The sequence below is a fragment of the Nycticebus coucang genome, chromosome 18, assembly GCF_027406575.1.
Source record: "Nycticebus coucang isolate mNycCou1 chromosome 18, mNycCou1.pri, whole genome shotgun sequence".
In the NCBI taxonomy this organism is placed as follows: Eukaryota; Metazoa; Chordata; class Mammalia; order Primates; family Lorisidae; genus Nycticebus; species Nycticebus coucang.
This window is the reverse complement of record NC_069797.1, coordinates 32843262-32860138: the sequence shown is the minus strand read 5'-3', so window position 1 is coordinate 32860138 and position 16877 is coordinate 32843262. Positions and strand designations below refer to the sequence as shown.

Below are 16877 nucleotides of genomic sequence, written 5' to 3'. Positions count from 1 at the left end.
CTGGCCAGCCCTCAGGCTGAGGGAAACAGGCACACATTATAGCAGAGGGGCAGCTCTCTGGAAGGGCAGCACAGAAAGCAATAAAGAGCACCCACTGGGTCAGAAAGAGCCTGCAACTTGAGGCAGAAATGGCGAGGGTGGCCAAGCGTGCACTTGTTTATTGACCAAATCTCACATTCCAGACAACTTGTGTGACAGGCCAAGAAGCTTCTCCAGACCTGTGGCAGCTGAACACAGTTCCTTGGTGTAGGCAGGACTTACGTGGAGGCCAGCCTTGGAAGAGTTCTATAGGGGTCTTCCAAGAAAACAGTTACACCACCCCTACCCCTAGAAAGGACCCCACAATCACAAATTAAAAGACCCATTGTGACTCATGATGAGGACAGAAGAGTTCTGTGGGATAACAACTGTTCTTTGCAGGGCTGAGCAAGGACACTCAGGGCCTCGGCTGGCCTACCAGTGGAGGCCTGAGGGAGGCGTCTTCTCATCTTTATTGCTTTCCAAGGAGAAGGGAGGGATCCGGACATCAAAGTGGGAGCCATCAGGTCTCTCAAAGCGGAACGTGCCCCTGTGGGTCAGAGAGAAGCTAGTTTAGAGGGAGTCCCCAAGGATCTAGATGGGCCACTGCCTCAGTTCCACAGCCATAGAAGATGAGGCAGACTGGGGCTCCCTTCTTTAGCTCATGACAGGATGACTGGTCCAGAGACCTAAAAGGCCATCTTGGCCCCACATGAAAATAAGAAATAGTGGCAGAGCATGGTGACTCATGCCTGTAATCCTAGCACTCTGGGAGGTTGAGAAGGGTGGATTGCCTGAGCTCATGTGTTGGAGACCAGCCCAAAAAAGAGGGAGACCCCATCTCTAAAAAAAAAAAATAGCCGGGCATTGTGGCTATCATCCCAGCTACTCAGGAGGCTGAGGCAAGAGGATCACTTGAGCCCAGGAGTTTGAGGTTGCTATGAGTTGTGATGCCATGACACTCTACTGAGGGCTACAAAGTAAGACTCTTAAATTAAAAAAAAAAAACAAAACCCAGCTATCCGAATTCTGACCCTGAGATACACACTTGCATAAGCTGCCTGACTGTACTTTCAAGGAGTGAAATACTAGAGAAAAACTCCAATCACATAAGTAACTCTGCAGCATCAAACCACTGGACCTCTGGCCTAAGTCTTCGGTAATAAAAAATCAAAGAAGGCCCACACAAATGGTACTGAGTCCATCTCAGGACTTAAACAGGCCTAGTTCTAAATGCCAGCCATGAGCTTGCTATGAGCTCTTTTGCCTTCAGGTCTGTCTGTGGAGTCAAGACAGAACATGCTCAAACTTACCACATGTGTCCACTAGACGCTTGCAGGGAGACGTGGCTGCTATACTGGAATGCAGGCTGCTCCTTGGACAACACTGGTTCCTGTAAGGATTTTTGTAAAATGGGTCAGGCCAAGGCCCAGGGACATGTTCCCTGCACATGCTGACTGCCATCATGACTGGCTGCCCCCACCTGTCACCACTGCAACAGGCACTCCTACAACTGCCTGCCAGTACCTCTTGCCATAGCACGGCCACTGGCATGGGCCTTTCCTCCTAACTCTAGGACAGAACCTCAGACTGAATGAGGGCACCACACAAAGATGCTAGACACAGGAGCAACTCTAAACATCCTTCACAGTGTCCATTCACGAGTGGTAAGGGCCAGGCATCATGGCAGCTACACTACAAGCCTTTGCTGAGTTAATTCTTCTAGCAGTTATAAGGTAGTAAGTGTGATCCTTCTCAGCAGTAAGCAACTGAAATTTTGGTTACATTATTTGCAGTAAGAAAATAACAGAGTTTGAAGCCAGACTAATTCCAAAGCCCTGTTCTTAATCACCCTGCTTCCCCAAGTCCCTGCTGACTTGAACAAATGCTTGTGGAATGTGGCCTGAGGCACCAAGTACTGCTTGTGCCTTTTAGTTTTCAGGAGGCCAGGGAGAGTAGGCAGCAATTATAAAAGCTCTTCAAGGGTCAGCAACAGATATACACATGTAAAATGAGGCAGAAACAAGACCATGGGGAGTGGTGGGAGATGCATGCCCTGCCTATGGGTACTCAAAATCAGGTTTTTAAGACATTGTGCCAGTCAACAAAAACTACAAAAGCTTGGACTTCAAAATCACTTGGGTTTAAATCCAGGCCCTGCCACCACTAGCTGTGGGACATCTTAGATACTTCTCGGTCTCATACTCTTCACCTGTGAAATGAGTTGTACAAAACCCACTTCCCGGAGTTGTAGGATTTCTAACCCAAAGCAACCCAAAGGGTTCAGAGGGAGCCTCTTTCTGTAACCACATGGGAAGAGGAAACCACACACCAAGCCCCAGGCCTGCAGGGCAGGACCAGAAACCAGCCATTAGAGGCCCAATGATGCTCACCCTGCCCACCACCCCTCGGCCTCGCACTGTCTCCAAGGTGCCAGAGAGACTGAATATCCTCCAGTGCCGCTCCCGCAGCTGTACCACATCACTGTCGAGGTTCTCCAGGCGGATACAGTAGCGCCACTGTGGGGGGTAAGGGGAGTTGTGTTTAAGAAAGAATAGACCTTGGGCTAGCCCACCGGAATACCATGCAGAGCAAGAGGCACCAAAGGCTGACACCTGCACTGCACAGGCTCCACCCCCTAGGAGGTAAGAAAGTTCCCCCTCACCTCCCATCTGACCCCCAGGCACACCTGAGCTCCCCTCTCCCCTGAGGAGACACTCACCCAGTAAACATGGGAATTTTGGGCTTCCTGGGGAAAAAGACACAAAGATTTAAGTCTCAGAAGGGAAGACCAAGCCTGTTGCAATCAATATCTCTCCTATGGAATAGAAGTATTCCAGGAAGGTGGCAGAGACAGAACATCTGTGGGATAAGGACAGTGACTGAGCTGGGGTCCACAATCCCACAGGGAGGCAGGATCCCATGTCCATTCCTGGCACCTCCCTTTTCATCCTGTCAATATCACTAGCAGGACTGGATACTGAGAGAAAGCCACTCCAGAGGCTCTTAACCTTTCTTACCACCCTTCTCACCAGCCCTGCCTATCCTCCCTTCGCCCTCCTTTCCTGCAAAACTTTATGTTGGCCTCCCTGATTAATATGAGTAGCTGGAGGGCAGGGACAGTGCTTTATTTATATTCGTATCTCCAGAACTGAGCTTACAGCCAGAGAAGAAACAGTTTAAGAAACATCTAACTAGTGCACAAAGTGTGAAGGTCAGCCTACACTGATTAAACAAATACGTGCATATTCTTCATAAACACGGCTCCCTTTGAGCCATAGTGAAGAAGAGCAGCATGAAGGACTCCTTCCAGGGGACCTGTGGGTTTCCGTGCTCTGAGACAGGTCTCTGTGTCAGACATTGCCAGGAGGCTACTCAACTGCACTCAACACATGCAGCTCTCAGGAGCAGAACCATAGGGATTTCAAGTTTTAAATTTAAAATCTCACCCCCTCCCCAAAGCAGTCACAATGTGAACAGCACAGAGAATCTGGAGCCTAGCCTGATGGGTAGGGGCCCAGGCTGGGCACATACCCTCATGCCCATATAGAAGGGGATGACAGTGACACGGATGTTCTCAGTTGTTTCCCGGTGGACATCAGAGAGCTCTAGCCAGGGATGATTCTTCTCTTGCCAGGCCCGTAGCGTCTCCCGAGCCACAAAAGGGGGTGCTAGGGCAATAGACAACTAATCAGTCCAGGCCAGAGTACAAGGCGTTGCACCCACTCTCCAACTGCCCTTTCTAGAAAACTCTTCCCAGTAGTGGTCCAGGTGAACAGGACACCCATATATGAAACAAAAGTACAGGCTGGAAAAAGGCACAGAAACGCTGCCAAGGATAAGCCATGAGGAGGCAGTGTGACTGGACTGGCAGTGAACAGCCCTGGTTTCCAGATCTCCCTCTGCTGCTAACAACCTTGAGTAATTTATGATTATCCCTGAGCCTCAGTTTCTGTACCTGGAAGGTATAATGTGAGTTTGAAAAGGCAATGTGAGTTGAAAGTTCAATGTGAGTTGAAAAGTGGAAATAGAGCTTTGGAATTATTTCTATGATACTCTCTTTATGGACTTCCATTCTAGCTTCCCTTGAGACAGATTACCTTTTGTCTGGTCATACAGAAGAAATCTTTCAAAAAGCTCATGCTGGATGGGAACCTGATCAGTAGAGGTATAGGGGAGGATATCTTCATGGCTGACATAGTCCAAACCTGGCAAAGAGACAGTGAAACTCATACAGGAGAAGAAACGGGGCTGAGAAGAAACTTTTCCTGGCCTTGTCCCAGTGTGGGACAACCCTGGCACCATACCTCTTAGCCTCACAATCCCTCCCAGCAGATTACAGGACATCAGAATCTTTCCCAGACACATCAGACCCTTTCTTTTTTTGAGACAGAGTCTAAATATGTCGCCCTCGGTAGAGTGCCATGGCGTCACAGCTCACAGCAACCTCAAACTTTTGGGCTTAAGCAATTCTCTTGCCTCAGCCTTCCAAGTTGCTAGGACTACGGGCACCCATCACAACACCCAGCTATTTGTTTTTGTTGTTGTTGCAGTTGTCGTTGTTTAGCTGGCCCAGGCCGGGTTTGAACCCGCCCTCAGTGTATGTGGATGGCATCATAACCACTGTGCTTGGGTGCAAAGCCTGGACCCTTTCTTGACAGGTACCATGCAGATGGTAACTACTCACCAGGGATGGCATAGAGGGCCCGGCTGTCATCATGATTAGCCAAGAAGGTCACAGCTTCTGTCTGAGATCTCTGAGACTAAGGCAAGAAGTGAATCAAAGGCTTTCTTGACCACTGTGCAGTCCCAAGGCTTTGGAGCCCAGGGCTGATCTGGGCTCTATTTAACCCTTTCCCTCCCTTTGTCCCTATTGGGGTATAGGCCTTTCCTATGGGTAGCCCCCAGGCTCAGACATCTTGCTTACTTACTATATGTGGGCAGTCACGGGCATCAATCAACACCTGATAGTAAGTGTGAGTTTTGCCTTTCACCTCCTTAGAGCCATGTCCGGCAGGGTTCTCTGTTCTGTGGGATAGGAAAAGAAGGCCAAAGTCACTCTGAAAGAAACAGACTAGTCCCTCGATCTGAAGCTTAGCACTTTCAGAATCTGTTCAACAACACCCCTGCCCAGCCGCTCTGCAGTCAGAGGCAAGCAATGGAGTGGGGAGAACCTATGGTACAGAATCATCATTTGTCTTATTCTCTAGATGCCTCTTGGATGAAGGGGGCTATCTTGAGAAAATCAAATTGTCAGTCCTCAGGGCCCAGAGTACCCTCCTCTTCTTACACCCCAGAGCCTATGTGTGACCATTTAATAGAGCCGGATCTGTCAATGTACTCTAGTGATGATTGAGATTAAGGGCAAGATTCCAACTGAACATTAAGAAATCAAGAAGACTGGTCCCCCAAATGTCTTCTAGGGTACTTAAAATGAAAACTGAGAGTAGCTAAAAAGAGCATTCTGTAGGGGGCCTCAAAGGCTTAAGACTGTCTCTGGCACTCAGCACGTTTATCTCCATGAGTTTTAGTGCCAGAGAAGTACTCTGGAGCTGTTGCAAAGGCCCAGGAGGATGCTGTCTTCACCCCTGGGACTCCATTACGTATGTCTGCCATGAGTCAGGCCTCCTCCTGAGGATACTGTGAGGCACAATGACAGCGACACTTACTTTTCTGGAGCTGCAGAAGCCACATCCCGATCATACAATCTGGCCTGCCAGGGAAACAAGACGACGCCTCGATAGCCAAAAACACTATGAAGGAAAAGCTGGGAGGAAAAAGAAGCCGCAGTGAGTCTGCAGCAGTTCCATCCATGTGAGGCCCAGACCACAAAGCAGCCCAGGTGGAGTAATCTCCAGCATAAGGTGTTGCCACATTTCCCATGAACTCTGTGATCAACCCAGACCAACTCTGGAACACTCTTATCTCTTATCCCTTCTTTCACTGGCTGACTCTACTCATCCTTTAGGACTTAGGTCAAAGCTTAGGCCTCCAGGAAGCTTTCTTTGATCTCCCCTTCACCTAGCAGAATGTAGTACCATTAGCCATTTACATATCACTAATTCCTTTCTAGATTGCAAACTCTATGAAGGCAGGAATCATAACTACCTTGCTTTGTGATATAACCTTAATGCACAATGCCTGGTCCATTGTAGGCACATTAAAAAATATATATTGAATAAACAGAAAGTATTCCTTACCCACCAGAGGCATCAATCTATCCCAGGAGTTAGAGAACAAAACTGATATAGAGCCTCACGCAGCTTACCACACTGCAATCAAAGGTTTACTTTCTGAAAGCTCCCTCCATTGGCTTCCTACCATCCACTATGTTAAAGGAACCTTCAGCAACCTGGCTTAATCTTCACTATAGTCCAAACCATCCCTGTCCACACTAATTTGGAGAGAATCCCTGACACATAAAATGTGTTCAAATCTGTGGCAAAAAGAAACCCCATCTTTAAAAATTCGTAATTCTGGTCAGGCATCTATCAAATTGGAATGAATGGAAAACCACACCATTCAGACCTGTGATCAAGTCTGGCTTATTTCAGAAGCAGAGCACTCCATGAAAATGAAAGATGATCCCGGCTAGTACTCACCTGCCCAGTCTCATATTTTCCATTCTGTTTTGGCACCTCAAACACACCAACAGTCTCCAACACTTTCCCCTCTGGTCGGTTTCTAAATAAGAAGGAAAAGAATAAACAACTGAAAAGCTGATAAGGTAATGGTATTTTTTTTTTTTTTTTTTAGATAGTCTCACTATGTTGCCCTTGGTAGAGTGTCAGGGTGTCACAGCTCACAGCAACCTCAAACTCTTGGGCTTAAGCGATTCTCTTGCCTCAGCCTCCCAAGTAGCTGAGACTACAGGCACCCACCGCAACGTCTGGCTATTTTTTGTTGTCATTGTTGTTTAGTAGACCCAGGCCAGGTTCAAACCCACCAGCCCCAGTGCGTGTGGCTGGCAGCACCCTAACCACTGAGCTACAGGCACCAAGCCAAGGTAATGGTATTTATCCATCAAAGTAAGCTACTAGGGCACTGAGGGGTCAGGGCAATGACAGCAGAGAGAAGGTTAGAGTGGTAGGACCAGCTAGAGTAGGGAGAGGTCCTGCCAAGCCACCACACCACAGATTGGCTGCCTCTCTTTCTTTTTGGTGAAAACCTCCCCCAATCTCCCAGGATTAGACGTGATTGCTCTCAAATCCCAAATCTTTCTTCTCTCTTCACTTGGGATTCTTTTTTTTTTTCTCTTGGAGCCAGAGTCTCATTTTGTTGCCCTTGATAGAGTACCCTGGTGTCATAGCTCACAGCAACCTCAAATTCTTGGGCTCAAGTAATCCTCTTGCCTCAGCTTCCTGAGTAGCTAGGACCACAGGCGCCTGCCACAACACCTGGCTAGTTTTCCTTTTGCTCTTTTTTTTTTTTTAGTAGAGATCAGATCTTGTTCTTGCTCAGGCTGGTCTCGAACTCCTGAGCTCAAGTAATACCACCTGCCTCAGCCTACCAGAGTGCTGAGATTACAGGCATGAGCCACTACACCCAGCCTCTTCACTTGGCATTTCTAATATCATGGCCTCTCACCCTGCTTAAATGTACTTCTTACCCCCATTTCTTCCCTAACCCACCCTCCTGACCTTCCGCAGAATTTTAACTATCCTGCCTACTTTACATTCCAATTGTTTGTGTCCATGTCTTATCTCCATTAGAGACTATAAGTTCCCTAGGAGCAGTGTCTGTGTCTGATGAACCTGTACTGCTCCTCAAAGCCTACTATGTAAGAGGTACTCAAAATATACCTGTTATGTATTATGATTCCATGTCCATCTCTCCCTCTACACTATAGTCCTTACACTACCTTGAATGGGGTTAATCATCTCTAAGATTTCCTCTGAACTCCCTACATTGTACCTAATAGTCTCTCAATATAGTTTTTATTAAGATTTACATCCTCGGCTCGGTGCCTGTGGCTCAAGCAGCTAAGGCGCCAGCCACATACACCTGAGCTGGCGGGTTCGAATCCAGCCAGGGCTGCCAAACAACAACAGCCGCAACCAAAAAATAGCTGGGCGTTGTGGCGAGCGCCTATAGTCCCAGCTACTTGGGAGGTGGAGGCAAGAGAATCGCTTGAGCCCAGGAGTTGGAGGTTGCTGTGAACTGTGATGCCACAGCACTCTAACCAGGGCGACTCGAACCAGCACTCTAACCAGAGCTTGAGGCTCTGTCTCAAAAAAAAAAAAAAAAGATTTACATCCTCTCTTACAGGGGTCTTAAACTACAACTAGCTCTCACCTCTCCCAACAGCAATGTCTGAGCCACTAAAATGTCAGCTGTCAGTTCTCTCTCTGAACAGAGCTGCTCTTTCGGGGGGAGGGGGCTTTGAAAGGTTATTTTTACTATTTTGGAGATGTGAACTTTATGCTTCCTCCCCCTGATCCACCAGCCCCTACACTGTTGTCACATAAAGAACCGGTCTCTCCAAGGTCACACTAAAATCTGGGACTCCTGCGTGCCACGCTCAAGAGCCTTGTTTCCCACCGTTAGCATCTTTCTGAGGGAGGCCATGACCCAACCCACAGGCTGCGGGTTGAAGTCAAAAGGGCTACTAGGGTTGAATTAAAAGGCTGTCCACTGACGCGGTGCTGGGGACCCCAGCTTGGGAGGTAGGATTCGCTCGGAGATGATTACGGGTCCCACATCAGAACCAGTCCTGCACAACCAGGGCTCTAGGCCGCGCTCCCTTCTCAGCTCTTGGCACACGTCCCAGGCAGCGCAGGTCGGCTTTTTACTCGGGACCCTCTCCTGCATCGAACTCCAGGAACCCTCAGCAGGCCCAGCCTCCTGACCTCACTGGCCGGGAACACGCTCCCAGGGCTCCAGGCCCAGCACCCGCACCCCCTCGCTCCGTCCCTCACCGGGACGAGAGGTGCCTCCGCGTCGTCGTGGTCGCCGCTGGCGGCAGGGCCCCGGCTCCACCCGCCGCACAGAACGGCCTCGGTCCCCGGACCCCGGTCAACGACCGGGACCACCAGCGGCTGCCTACGGCCAGGGCCCGCCGGGCTACACAGCCCGCCATGTCCCGCCCGAGCACCCGCTCGGCTGCTGACACAGGGCCCGACCCGCGGCCAGGCGGCGTCCCGCCCCCGCCCCACACTGCCCCGCGCCGCGTCCCCGCCCCCTTGGCTTGCTGCTGGACCTCGCCCCACCCTGTGAGCCCGGAGCTACTTCCGGCACAGGGACGGCGGAAGTCACGGTTCGGGAGTCACCTGACCGTAGAGTCCACTAGATATGGCGTCTTCCTTGCTAGCAGGGAAGCGACTGGTACGCGCTTTGGGCCCCGGTGGGGAGCTGGAGCCACAGCAGCTGCCCCGAAAGCTGCGGGCCGACCTTGAGGCTGCGCTGGGGAAGAAGCACACGGGAGATGATAGCTCCAGTGGCCCCCAACGCTTGGTATCCTTTCGTCTGATCCGGGATCTACATCAGCACCTGAGAGAAAGGGGTGAGCCCCAATCTCCAGTCCGGGATCGCCTCTTTGTTTCCAGATCTGCTCCCCTCGAAGTCTTTTTCTGTTACTTTCCTTCCGCGAAGCACTCATCTAGCCAACCCAAGAGCTACCTCATAAACCCAGGGCCACCCACTCCGTTTTTAACTCCATTGGAATTCCTCGTGGGTGACAAATCTTACTTACGCAGTTTCCGCTCTCTTGAGAGTCTTTTCTTCGTTTCCAGGCCCGCCTGACCCTTCGAGAAGTTCGGGTTCTAACTCAATACCATCTAACAGGTTTAGTTTCTTCCTTTTTTGTTACCTTAGGAACCATCCTAGTCTAGTGAGCTTGACCTGTCGAGAATCTGATTTCTTTCCATCTGAAAGGCAGGAGTTGTAAAATCTATTCTTTCTTTCATTCATCCTTTCTTTCTATAGGATGACAAAAGCTGTGTTGAAAGATCTGGACTGGGAATAGGACTTCTAGTTCTAGTTCTGTCACTAACTCCCCTTGAAGGAGTCATTTCTCCTACCTAGGCATCAGTTCCCTTTTTTGCAAAAAGAAGGAATAGGACAAACTGGCATGTAAGGTCTTTTGCCAGAAATAACATAGCCTAGCCAGACGTGCAAAAAGTATAATGTTCAACCATTACAATTAAAAGGACCTTGGAAAGTACAGTGCCTTCTAAATTATTTAAAACCACTATGATCTATACATATTGAGGGCAGCACTCTTGTGACCACAGAAACGATCTCATCCAAAGACAAATATAAATGACTTGTGTGTTAGTTGTAACATAAAAAGAATAATCGAGAGCTGATAATTGAAGTCAGCTGTACAGTACTAATAGATACTTATAGGAAATTATCCTAAATTCTTCCCAGTCGAACACAATCCTGGAGATGGACTGATACAGAGATGGCTGTATTTTATTTTGATAGAAAGAGAGGCTAGACCTCTGATCTTAACCCTTCAACCTCAGCTCTATAGATCACTACATTTGTGGGAACTTTTTCTTCCCAGATTCCACAGTATACCTTCATGAGCTCCTGGAAGGCAGTGAAATCTATCTCCCAGAGGTTGTGAAGCCTCCTCGGGTATGTAAGGGATGTATTTGTGAAAGTGGGTATTGGCTGAATTGGGCTTATTCCGTGATAGATTGAATATATGAAGCAACTTTAGCGCTCAAAAAATTTGTGTTTTAAATCTTTGGGATCTAGAAAGGGGGAACCAGATACTGTCCTCTCTATTGGACAGCTTGGGAAACAGATACGAAAAGACAGTTTCCAATATAGTGGAGGTATGTAGGGCAAGCAGATCCCTGGTACCCTTAGCAGTCTTTTCCCCCTAGAACCAGTTATTATGACATACTCTCTAACAAGCTGAGAATATAATTTTCATTTGATTTTTCTGCTTCAGAACCCAGAGTTAATTGCCCGGCTGGAGAAGATTAAGATACAGCTGGCCAATGAGGAATATAAGCGGATCACCCGCAATGTCACCTGTCAGGTAAGTGTCTGCTCTTCAGTACATGGACTGAGTAGCTCCTGAAAGCACGGCCTGGCACTAGAAAAAGGTACAGAGGATAGAAACAACATAGAAACTGGATCTGTATACTAGGCAGCAACCATAGGAACTTGGTGCTGCATACGAACTAAATACAATTCCGAACTCATTGATGAGACTTTGGGCTGAGGCTCGGTGCCTATAGCTCAAGTGGCTAGGGCACCAGCCACATACACCAGAGCTGGCGGGTTCAAATCCCACCTGGGCCTGCCAAACAACAATGACAACTACAACCAAAAAATAGCCGAGTGTTGTGGCAGGTACCTGTAGTCCAAGCTACTTGGGAGGCTGAGGCAAGAGAATCACTTAAGCCCAGCAGTTTGAGGTTGCTATAAGCTGTGACACCGTGGCACTCTACCCAGGGTGACAGCTTGAGACTCTGTCTCAAAAAAAAGAGTTTGGGCTGAGATAATGGCCAATTCTTAGATGTCGTAGAAGTGGGGAGAAGCCTTAGACCCTTTGTTCTGACAAGGCTCCCTACTATTCCCTGGAGCAGGAAAGGAATAGATAGGTACTGGAAGCCTATGTCCTCGTTCTGAAATGCTTGCTCTGTAATGTGATCTAAGCAGAAGAATCCATGGAGAAGACAGTATTAATGTATTGGGAAATAGAGCTGAGCCCAAACTTTAAAATAGGTACTCTGTGAGCTGCTTCCCTTTTGAAATCTGCTTTTTCTTTTTTCCAGGACTCAAGGCATGATGGGAGTCTCAGTGACCTGGGAAAGCAAGGTGAGGTACTAGGAAAGCAGGCTGCTAAAGTCTCTTCCTGCGGTGGGTTCTGACACTACTTCCCTAATGTTCTTGGTCTAAGGGCCTCCTGTTTGAGGGAAACACAGTTGATGGGGAAAGCAGCCAGGAGATAAAAAGGTTTCTCCTGGATAAAAAGTATGCTCCTGGACAGTATTGACCTAAAAGTTTCTTCTCTGGACTCTTTCTCTAAGTGAGATCAGTGAAGGCTCTGATAGTCACTATCTTCAACTTCATTGTCACGGTGGCAGCTGCCTTTGCCTGCACTTACCTTGGAAGTCAGTATATCTTCACAGAAATGGCCTCGGTGAGTAGGCACTGGGCAGGACACCCAGGTAGGAGTATTCATGGGTAAGGGAGGATGAATGTGAATGTGCCTTGTGCAGGTGTGGGTTAGGTACTGAACAGATATTTATACAGTAAACAAGGGGAACATTTGAGTTTTCCAGCAGCCATGGGATGGATAATAACCCCAAGAAAGTGAGGTCCTTTCCTCTTCCCCCAACTTTAGGGGATGGGTGGGGGCTGCAGAGCTAGTGTTGGCCTGCATACTCTATGCCTGATTCTCTCCCTCCCCAGCGGGTGTTGGCTGCATTGATCGTCGCCTCAGTGGTGGGTCTGGCCGAGCTGTACGTCATGGTGCGGGCAATGGAAGGCGAGTTGGGAGAGCTCTAACTGATGCTTCATCCTCAAAGTCTAGAGGAGGTTTTGGAGGCTCCAGGCTCCTGACTGCCAATCACTGACTGTTAGTTAATCTATCAGGCTGTTCATGGTCAGCTATAGTTAGAGGACCAGGCCAGGCCACCTGCTGTTCCCATGGTGGAGACTCCCCCCTGTGAATTTCCAAAGGGAGATCCAGACAACATATCTTTAAAACTGGAAGCACTGCTTTATCAGTACCTTCTCCTGAACCCTGTGTCCAGCTGCCTTCTCTAGTCCCTTCTGGGCACTGCTTAGACTGGAGTTTTTCCAACAGGAATAAATGGAATCCAGGCCTTCTTAGAAGTAGATCACACTGCCTTGAACTTGTCTAAGTGCACAAATCAGTCACCACCCTTTTCCATACATTTTTGGTACAGACCTGTAGTTGAGATCGGAAGCCTCTGAGAAAGTAGAAAGGATCTCCTTTCTCCAGGTTGTGTGGGAAAAGGAAATGATGAGAGGATAGAAATCAGGTAAGGGAAAGATGGGTTGTTACTGGATAGCAGAAATGGAAACAAGGCAACTAACTTTTTGGAAAAGGAAAAGGAAGGAAGATAAAACCTTAGACTGAGCAAGATCGGATGACCAGCTATGGTCCTTCCTCTGCGAAATGGAGCCAAAGACTCTTGTGTTCTTCTGAAGTCTTTGTAATGTTTAACTTACAAGAACTTAGATTAATGGTGTGATGATGGAATTTGTATAATGCACTTAAAAAGGTATTGATCTTAGTTACTTATCCAATAGATATAGGTAGTATTCAGTGTACTTTTATTTCAAATCCTGTGACAAATAAGACAAAACACAAAAGTTTCCGTACTTCTGATAACTATTCAGGGTCTGCTCCTAATGGTAGACTCTGTTCACTGTATGTGTTCCTGTAGTTTTTTGTGTTTTTTTTTTTCAAAGCAATTTTCTGCCCTTTTAACTTTTATACTCATAAGCTCAGTGGACATTTCCTCTGCAATGATTACCAGTTTCTGTTAGTTGGGGAAAAGTGTCAGCTATGAAAAGAAAAAGTGTGTGGTATTTTACTGTGTTCCTAGTAATCTGAACTATTTAAGATCAGAATAAAAAGCTACATTGAGTAAAACTTTGTTGAAATTCATGGCTGTACTTACTTGTGTCCACCTGGGTTCTACATATCTTTAAGCTTCTACATCCCTCAGGTACCTGGATTTAGATTGGAAAACTTCCAAATGTTAAATAAAAAGCAGGCCTCTTCAAAAAGATTCTGACCCCAGAACATCTAACAGTGAAAATTGGGGTCATTTCATCCCACTCACCTTTCATTAGGTTGGTGTCTCCATCAGATCCCAGACCTTTACTCAACAAGCCAACAGACTTACAAGGCTCTGAGCATTTACTGAAAGCTGCTTTGTGGGCCACTGTGCCAGCTTCTGGGGATAGATAAAATACCTAGTTCCTGCCTAGTGAGTAATGAGGAGGAAATGGCCACGTGCAATGTGGGTCTTGTCTACCAGGGCAGGGTTAGAGGCAGGAGCCAAGCAGCCTGTCTTCAGTTTTCAGCACAGAGAAAGGCACTTTCTCTTCTCTCAGCCACTTGCGCTCACCATACCGTGCTTTCTCCAGTGCTCTCTGCATCCAGGGAGTGCTTGCCAGGACCTCAGAGGAACAAGTAGTTTGGGGCCTTCCCAGTTACTCCTGGCCTCCATTATGGTGAGGGACAGGGAAGTGGCATTAACTGAGTGTTGACAACCTGTCACGCAGCCTGTGAGGCCCTCTACCTACATAATTTCTTATTCCCAAAACAGGAAAACAAGTATCCCTAATTTTCAGGCACATAGAGTTTCAGAGTTGCCATGGTTGCATGGCAGCAGCAGGATTTGAATCCAGTGTAGACTGCAAACTCTGTGCTTTTGTCTCCAAAACAGAGCAGCCCCAGAAGTGGGGCAACTGGAATGTCCTGGAATCAGTAGGACCAGGAGCAAGAGGTGCCAGCAGAGGCTTCTATCTCCCCAGGGTCTGTCAGTCATATCCCTAAGCCCTTCAATTAACTATCCCTCTAATCCTAGCAGAAGCCTGGGTAATACCTCCCACCCAGAATCTGTATGGAACCTGACCCTATTTAGGGATTAGGTGATGGAGATAAATTCCCAAGGCAAATGGTCCTCATCCTCATTCATTTGCAGCACAAAACAATCAGATTAAGGTGCAGACTTTGGGTTTTATTTGGAGATTAGTTGACATTACAGATGACAGTGATACCAAAACCTAATGCTCCTGTGCCCTCTTTACCCCAAATCTGTCAGGTTGTTTCCAGAACCCCACGTCAGAGGGCAGCCAATCTGATCTTTGTGAAAATTAAATCAGCATAAGCTCTGGGCTCACATTTTTATTACTTTAATATCACTCCCTCTTCAGATCCATAGTTCTGATTAATTTGTCCAGGTGGTAGGAAGTCAGGAGAAGGGGCTCTGAACTATAAAAGGGTGGGTCTCCAGCAGCCTAGATTAGGAACAGCACTCTCCTAGCTCACATAGCAGTTAACTGATGGCCTAAAGGGCCCTCAGAGACAGCTGCCCCTTCTTCAGAGGGAGGAGTAGGAGAAGAATTGGGGACCAGGCATGGCAAGAAAGGTGGAGAACATGGCCTCCTACTTCATCCTTCTGAAGATACCTTCTGACAAGACAATAGGCAGGTACCCAGTGTTAAGTCTTAAGCAGGGCAAGGTGGGCTACAGGAGCCAAAGGAGGGGTCTTGCAAGTTCTGGACCTAGATTAGGAGTGGTCCACGTTGGTGACAATGGCTGAGGCATAGATGAGGTCAGACAGGCTGCCCAGTGAGGTCTGGGGAGTAGCTTGCTCCAAAGAAAGGTATACCTCTGAAGCCCCAACTGGTCCCCATGGGGCTGTGACTTTAGCCACCGTCCATCCTTGCCCTGGACCCAAGTTAGGAGCTGCACATGAGGCGTGATGACACACTGAGGCACGCTGAGGTGGGCCAGGGGGTGATGGTGGCTGCCTCAGCGCTTGGGGCTCCCAAGGATGCTGGAGGGTGTCTGGAAGAGAACAGGAGCCCTGAGGGGGTTCAGAGCTGGGGCTTAGCCCTCCTGGTTTTCTGTTCTTGATTCTCTTGGCGCGGCGGTTCTGGAACCACACCTGCTAGGGAAAAAGGAGTCTATTCTGATTCCAGTCCTCCTCCTCTCCAGGGCAGAGAAAATCCAGAGAGAAGGGGCTGTCATGCCCAGAAGCTGGCTGTCAGAGAGTATCCCTACCTGGAGGGGGGATATCACAGCTCACCTGTATCTTGGCCTCAGGAAGGCGGGTGACCTGGGCCAGGTGCTCACGGGTGCCGATGTCAGGGTAGGGTCGTGCAGCAAACACCCGCTCTAGCTCCAGCAACTGCCCTCTGCTGAAAGTGGTCCGCTTTCTCCGGTGGAGACCCATCCCACTGGCACAGCCTGCAGCCCAGGTGGGGGGGTCAAGCCAGGACTCCTGCAGTAACCTCCCCCCAGCTTCAAAGCCTTCTACTGATCCTGAAGTCCCTATTCCCATCCTCTTCCACCTTCTCCACCCCACCTGCCCCATGTCCTTACCCTGCCCACCCTTTCCCCATCAGGTCACCTGCTGGGGATGCATCCACAGGGCTGGCCATGGAGCTGGCAGAGGGCAAGGAGCAAGAAGGCCATGCCAGGGCTGGGCCCACACCAGACCTCTCCATTTGGGCTTTATCCTGCGCAACGTGTCTGCCCCCACCTCAGGAGGGAAGAGGTTTAGTGTCCAGCTCAAGCAAGGTAGAGAAGTCTCAGGGGAAGGATGGGAGCCCAGGGGCAGGTTTGGGGTTTACAGGGGTATGGGTAGGGCAAGATTTGTGGCCCCCGCTCCTACAGGGCTTCACAAAGCTAGTCCCAACCTCCCTCCTCAAACCTCAAACTCTGGCAGTCTGTCCCTGAAATCCTACACTTCATGAAAATTCTCCCAGGGCTCCTTCCAGGAAGCCAAAGAAAACCATCTTCTCAGGGCTCCCACCTGTCAGCTGCCTTTTCTGGAGCCCTCAGTGCCCTGGTCCTGGCTGCCTTCAGGGGACAGTGGGTGGCATCATATCCCACAGCTGAGGGAAGCAGGGCAGGATGAAAAGGAGGATAGGGTGACAGTGGGAGGAGCGGGAGCCACCTGCTTTCAACAGAGCTGGGAACAGATGTCACCACCAGATCACCGTGGGGTCTGCTTTAGAGCTGTGTCTGTGTCTAACTCTCTCTGGCCCCTTGAGAGCCTAGGTGGGCTTCTTGAAGTCCAGAGCCTAGAATCAGAGAAGGTTCCTTCCCTGGGTGCAATTGAGAGGGTTCAAGAAAAGTTTTTTTTTTTTGTAGAGACAGAGTCTCACTTTATGGCCCTCGG

The 16877-nt window shown here is 48.8% G+C and overlaps 3 protein-coding genes across 4 annotated transcripts; 1 reads left to right on the top strand and 2 right to left on the bottom strand.

Moving 5' to 3' along the window:
- Window positions 1–129: 129 nt before the first annotated feature.
- On the bottom strand, window positions 130–9242 carry POLDIP2 (DNA polymerase delta interacting protein 2). The gene is made up of 11 exons (XM_053569289.1): window positions 8937–9242; window positions 6621–6702; window positions 5688–5785; window positions 4950–5046; window positions 4706–4781; window positions 4119–4226; window positions 3553–3689; window positions 2741–2767; window positions 2412–2537; window positions 1332–1411; window positions 130–568 (listed from the first exon to the last, which is right to left on the bottom strand). Exons 1-11 carry the CDS (start codon window positions 9095–9097, stop codon window positions 454–456), a joined length of 1107 nt encoding a protein of 368 aa, XP_053425264.1. The 5' UTR covers window positions 9098–9242; the 3' UTR covers window positions 130–453.
- A 24-nt stretch (window positions 9243–9266) lies between these two features.
- Window positions 9267–13608, top strand: TMEM199 (transmembrane protein 199). The gene is made up of 6 exons (XM_053569293.1): window positions 9267–9520; window positions 10529–10602; window positions 10925–11014; window positions 11757–11799; window positions 12012–12124; window positions 12397–13608. The coding sequence occupies exons 1-6, from the start codon at window positions 9310–9312 to the stop codon at window positions 12490–12492; spliced, it is 627 nt and encodes a 208-aa protein (XP_053425268.1). The 5' UTR covers window positions 9267–9309; the 3' UTR covers window positions 12493–13608.
- An 887-nt stretch (window positions 13609–14495) lies between these two features.
- SEBOX (SEBOX homeobox) lies at window positions 14496–16839 on the bottom strand. 2 transcript variants are annotated; one of them, XM_053569291.1, is made up of 3 exons: window positions 16104–16839; window positions 15780–15940; window positions 14496–15641 (listed from the first exon to the last, which is right to left on the bottom strand). In XM_053569291.1, exons 1-3 carry the CDS (start codon window positions 16198–16200, stop codon window positions 15258–15260), a joined length of 642 nt encoding a protein of 213 aa, XP_053425266.1. In that variant the 5' UTR covers window positions 16201–16839; the 3' UTR covers window positions 14496–15257. The 2 variants fall into 2 exon arrangements, with proteins under 2 accessions (XP_053425266.1, XP_053425267.1); XM_053569292.1 differs by having other exon boundaries at window positions 14496–15638.
- Window positions 16840–16877: the final 38 nt, after the last annotated feature.